The following is a 6,033-nucleotide window of genomic DNA, read 5'->3' as shown; positions in this document are numbered from 1 at the left end:
AAATTTAAAAATGCTTCTAGTCAGTATTTACATTTCAAACACTAGACTCAAACTCTTCAACCTCAAAGAAATTAGAATGTCTCATGATAATGTTATTTATGTGTTTTGCACTTTTACAAGCAGCAACAAAGTGATAGAGAAAAAAAGAAACAGAAAATGACATTTTTGCAAGCTTTCTCTCCTGTGGGAGCTATCGGACGGGTCATCTAAATGGTGTGATAGATGATGGAGAGCGTGAGACTTGAGCCCGGGGCAATCATTTTGCTACCACAGTGAGAGCCTGGAGGGTGTGCTGCTCGGCATGGTCATACAGGTATTATCATTTGACCCTCAGCACCTGAGGAAGTAGATTTTATTGCATGCATGTTTACAGTTGAGCAAAGATTTCTTAAACACATTTCTTGTCACACAGTCAGTAAGTGGTGGAACTAGGACTTAAACCTAAATCTGTCTCCAAAGTCTTTTGACTACAAACCTGGAAACTGGAATCCTATATTTCTATAAAGATAGGATTTGGGTCCCAGCCACCAAAGCCTGTTTCCTTTGTTTTACAATGATTAGGTTCTCCCCAGGAGAGTCCCTGAATTCTGTGCAACTCTGACCTACATAGGGAAGACATAGACAGGTCAGTCCATTGTCATTACACTTAATCAGCATCTGCTAGCAGAGTTTTCCTCTTTCAGCAATTTCTTTCTTTTTATTTACAGTTGTGTTCAATGCAAATCAATTCCATCACAGAGAAGTTACCATGAATCAAAGTGTAAACACACACACACACACACAATGTACAATCTAAAACAGATGTACACCGATCAGATAACGAAGCAAAAGCGAGTGTTCATTCATACCCATAGTAGCTTGAGATCATGATGCCTTCTAAAGATGGCAAGAATTGACTTTGGTTATTAAGACTAGTCATCATAGGTTAAGTGTGATTCATCATATGAGTAACCTAAAGTAGTCAGACTCATAGAAGGAGAGCATAGAATGGTGGTTGCCAGGGGCTGGAGGTAGGGTGGGAGGAGGATGAGTGGGGGAGGTGATGGTTAAGAGTCCAAAGTGTTTTTCTTAAAATATATTTTATTGATTTTTTTTACAGAGAGGAAGGGAGAGGGATAGAGAGTTAGAAACATTGATGAGAGAGAAACATCGATCAGCTACCTCCTGCACACCTCCTACTGGGGATGTGCCCGCAACCAAGGTACATGCCCTTGACCAGAATCAAACCAGGGACCTTTCAGTCCGCAGGCCAATGCTCTATCCACTGAGCCAAACTTGTTAGGAAAAGGGTCCAAAGTTTTAGTTATGCAAGATGAATACTTTTTGGAGATCTACTATACAACAAGCATAATGCCTACAGCTAACAATATTGTATCATCTACTTAAAATTTCCTAATTTAAAGGATAGATCTTATGTTAAGTCTTACCACACACAAAGTAACAATAATAATAAAGGAGACAGAGGCAACTTTGAGAGATGATAGATACATTCATGGCCTTGAAGGTGGTGATGATTTCTTTCACAGGTGTGTACTTAGCCCCAAACTCATCAAGTTGTATCCATTAAATTTGTGCTTTTTACATGCTAAGCATACCTCAATAAAGTGGTTTTAAAAAAATGGCTGCCTTTACCTGGCTGGTGTGGTTTAGTGATTGAGCCACAGACCAATGAACCAGGAGGTCAGGGTTCGATTCCCAGTCAGGGTACATGCCTGGGTTTTGGCTCAATCCCAGTGTGGGGTGTGCAGGAGGCAACCAATCAATGATTTTCTCTCATCATTGATGTTTCCATTTCTCCCTTCTTCTTCCTCCCTCTCTGAATTTAATTTAAAAATATATATTTAAAAAGAAATGGCTGCCCTGGCCCTGGCCAGTGTGGCTCAGAGGTTAGCGTGCCGGCCCTGTGTAAGAGTCACGGGCCTGATCCCCAGTCAAGGGCATGTACCTGGGTTGCAGGTTCCATCTCCGGCCCAGGTCGGAGTGCGTGTGTGAGGAAACCAATGAATGTGTCTCTCTCACATCAATGTTTCCCTCTCTCCCTCATCCCTCTCCCTTCCCTGCTCCCTCCCTTCCACTCTCTCTAAAAGTCGGGTGAGGATCAACAAAAAAATTTTTTTTGAATGGCTGCCCTAGAAGGTGGTGAACCTCCTACAACAGGAATGTACGTGGTGCACCTGAGGAAAGAGGAAGCTTATGTGTCTGATCTGAGTGAAGCAGGGAAAGAGGAAATTAAGTAGGCAGGGCCAGACCACGCCGGGCCCTGTGGGTAGCAGTAGGGAGTTCAGACTTTTTCCCCAATGCAATGGAAAGCCCCACATTGTCCTCATATTCTTGTTTGTCTCTGGTTTTTTATTGTGTGTGGGCTTCTTTTTCTTCACCTGCCCCTTAAGTGTTGTTGCTGTTCTCCCAGCCTCTCTCCCTAGCTTCTTGTTATCGTTCTACTTGGGGGAATATATATATATTTTTTGTTAGAACAACTCAGCAAAATAAAATTCCCGTTTATTGTTGGACAACATTGTTTCATGCATACATCAAACAGGCCAAAAAAATAAAAATAAACAGCAACTTCATAGACAAAAAAAAGGGGAAAAAAAGAAACCTTTTTATCTTTGGCCTTTTTAACCATCTCATACAAACCAACTACTTATAGTACAGCTAAGTACATACACCAAAAGTTACTGGAATGCTCGGAATAAGATTTTTTGTTGTTGTTGTTGCTTTTTTTTTTTTTTTTACAAGTTTTTTTTTTTTTTTTCCCTTTGAGATTATAACGAACATGGTCACACCACAAGTAAAGTCAGAAGTTGGACAGAGAATGCTCCAAAGGCTGGTTTGGTCATCCCAAGATCATGAAAAATGGCTGACCCCTAACAATATGTACAAAAAATATAAAATGTAAATAAGAAATACAAATTTTCCTTTTTAAAGTACTTTTAAGAAAAAAAGCAGGGCCTTAGAAGTTTTGGTTCTTTTTTCCTCCCCTGTTGCAAATTCACGTTGTGGTTTTGGTTGGGTGGTGGCGAGGGCGTGTCACCTGCAGGTGGCGCTGCCGAGGTGGGTGGGTGGGTGGGCAGGCGGGCGGGAGTCTCTACTCGAAGGTGACCACGTGTAGATTCTGAGACGGCAAGTGGAGGGTGAATAGGTCACGGAGGCCTTTAACTTTACATTTTTTTGCTGTCTAGTCATCCCCATCTGTCTTCTGCTTCTTGGTGACAACATCGTAATCCTCATCATCTTCAGCTGCCCGTTTGCCCGTAGCTGCCTCAGTCTCCTCCTCTTCATCTCCTTCCTCTTCCTCCTCCTCCTCCCCTCCTTCTTCATCTACCTCATGGTCAGCCTCCTGCTCCCCATTTTCCTCATTAGCGTTCCCATTCACAGGTGCATCTCTTCCATTCTCTGCCTCCTCCACAACTTGCTTCTCCTTTAAGGCCTTGGGGGTGATCTCGGAGCTGGTGTCCACGGCCGTGTCTGACATGGTGGGGCATGCCGGTGATCCTATGCAGCGGATTTTTATTTTTTTTATTTTTTTAATAAAGGAGAGTTGGAGGATTCTGGCAAAGAAGCTGCCAGAGTGGAGGGGCGGTGGAGGGGTTGCAGCAAGTGGAGAGGCAGCCGCAGGAACCTTGGGGGAATCGTGATTGCCCTCCGTTGGCAATCGAGACCCTTTCCCTGGGCCTCACGTATCAAACACAGGCTGCACCCTCCAACCGCCCATCCCATAGTCCCCTCACATTTGTGCAAAGCTCCCCACTGCCCGTCTCTCCAGCTCAGTTAATAACACCACCTGCTACCCAGACATCCAACCTAGAAACCAGGGCATCATTGAGTCTCTCCCCCTCTCTCTCACCTCCTACAGCCAATTAATGATCAATTTTTTAAAAACCTCCTAAATATTCCTAAATCTCTCTTTTCCTCACTGTCCTGCCTAATCCAGATGGCACTCCTAAACCAGATGACCATAGCTTCTCCATGGATAGCTGTAATAGCCCCCTAATCCTCCCCACCCCAGTCCCCGTCCCCTCAAATGTGCTGTTCTGGCCCTTACCACCAGTGAACTTGCTTAAATGTAAGACTGCCCGGGATGAACCTGGGAAAGACTGAATTCACAACCTCCCCAGCCCCACCCTCCTTCCTGGCCCTGGCAGATGCCTAAACTGAGATAACAAAAGGAAGCCCTGAGAATGGGATTCAGATACAGAAAGAGATGAGACTCAGCACAATAACACCTAGGAGATATGCAGAGGGCCACCATCTCTGTTTTGTGACAGGTCTGGAAATTGTGCATGCCTCCCCCATATGAATTATAGCTCCGAGCCATTGCTCTCTCCCAATGGATCCAAGAAGAAACTAGGAAGAGTGGGCTCTTGGAAGGGGGAAGGAATGGAAAAGGACTAAGGGGATTGAGGAGCTGGGGGGCGAGAAAGAACAGAAAAGTGCAATCGAGAGGTTTTGTTTCCCAGGAACGGTGAGAGGACAGCACAGTGGTCAGAGGACACAGTCTCACTTGCTCAGGAGGGCGGGGTGGTCAGATGAGAATGGCCTGTGAGTACTCCGAGCACTCTGGATACTGTCAGGCGAGAACATTCACCTGGAACGCGAGAGAAGGGCCTGTTCATATGTCCCTGTGACTGATGTGTACTTGATGGCCAACACTAAAGCTGCTTGTGATGTACCCCTCCCCTCACTATTAAGGGGTCACTGTGCTGCAAAAGACCCTCCACCCATACACCTCTCCCACCTTCTCTCTCACCTTGTCTGGAATGGACTGTTGCCCTCCTGTAAGTGTCTCCTCGCTCATGATTCTCCAATACTACCTGCAATGATTTCACCCCATAAAACATCCTCTCCTGCCTATCTCCTGGCTACTTACTGTCTATTTATCTTTATGACAAGCATTAGATGTTTAAATATTACATAATAGGGAGAAAAGCCATGTTTGGGCATCACACAGTCCTGGATTAAAACTCCAGCTTTACTGTGACACCTTCGCAACCACTTTGTCTCTCTTATTATCAGTAAAGTAGACTGATGGTCGCTTTTTGCAGGTCTTTGAGGATTAAGTGTACTTAAAGTATCTGGCACAGCCCTGATTGGTTTGGCTCAGTGCATAGAGCGTCGGCCTGCGGACTCAAGGGTCCCAGGTTCGATTCCAGTCAAGGGCATGTACCTTGGTTGCGGGCGCATCCCCAGTGGGGGGGGTGTGCAGGAGGCAGCTGATTGATGTTTCTCTTTCATCGATGTTTCTAACTCTCTATCCCTCTCCCTTCCTCTCTGTAAAAAATCAATAAAATATATTTTAAAAATAAAAAATAAAGTGTCTGGCACATAGTAGATACCCAATAAATGTTAGCTCTCTTTCTTACTCTTGAGATACTCAATAAGTGTTGTTCTAATTCTACAGTCATTGAACAGCCACGGTGGGCTGCTACCAACAGTATCTGTTAGCATTGCCTTTCCCTTCTTCCTAGACCTCTCTTCACTGGTTAACTTGAGTGCAATTCTCATTTATTATGTATTGGGAGTGATGCATTTTCCATGCAGAGTAATAGGCAGAAGCTATCACTTACTGGGTGGCTACTCTGTGCCTGGTCTTCACTAGGTGCTTTCCATGTAGTGTAGTCTCTTGGTTAATATTCACAATGAATCTTGGGGGTCAGTGGTATTAATCACTCTCCTATATATGCCCAAATCAAGATTTTGAGAAGTAAAATAACTTTCCTGAAGTCACACAGCCAGTAATTGATAGAGCCAAGACAGAAATCTGGTCTCCCAGATTCCAAAGCCCATGTCTTTTCAAATAGACCACATTTCCTTCCATGAAAAATACATGTGATAGTAGTAGTTGACACTTAGTGGTTACCTATTTTCCAGGAACTATTATAACTCTGTACATGTATTAGTTAACCTCTGCCAACATCCTATGAAGTAGTTACTATTGTTAATTGCTATTTTACAGAAAAGAATTGAAGCATAAAGAGGCTAAATAGCTTGCCCAGATCACTTAAAGCCGAATCTGTTTGTATATATATGTTG

General features: G+C 44.0%; 1 protein-coding gene across 1 annotated transcript; it reads right to left on the bottom strand.

Annotated features, from left to right (window-relative positions):
• Positions 1 to 3,178: 3,178 nt before the first annotated feature.
• On the bottom strand, positions 3,179 to 3,475 carry LOC129147117 (prothymosin alpha-like). The gene has a single exon (XM_054708004.1). The coding sequence runs from the start codon at positions 3,473 to 3,475 to the stop codon at positions 3,179 to 3,181; it is 297 nt and encodes a 98-aa protein (XP_054563979.1).
• Positions 3,476 to 6,033: the final 2,558 nt, after the last annotated feature.

Source organism: Eptesicus fuscus, chromosome 18 (genome assembly GCF_027574615.1).
Source record: "Eptesicus fuscus isolate TK198812 chromosome 18, DD_ASM_mEF_20220401, whole genome shotgun sequence".
NCBI classification, from domain to species: Eukaryota; Metazoa; Chordata; class Mammalia; order Chiroptera; family Vespertilionidae; genus Eptesicus; species Eptesicus fuscus.
The sequence above is the reverse complement of the archived record's forward strand: the minus strand, read 5'-3'. Positions and strand labels throughout refer to the sequence as shown.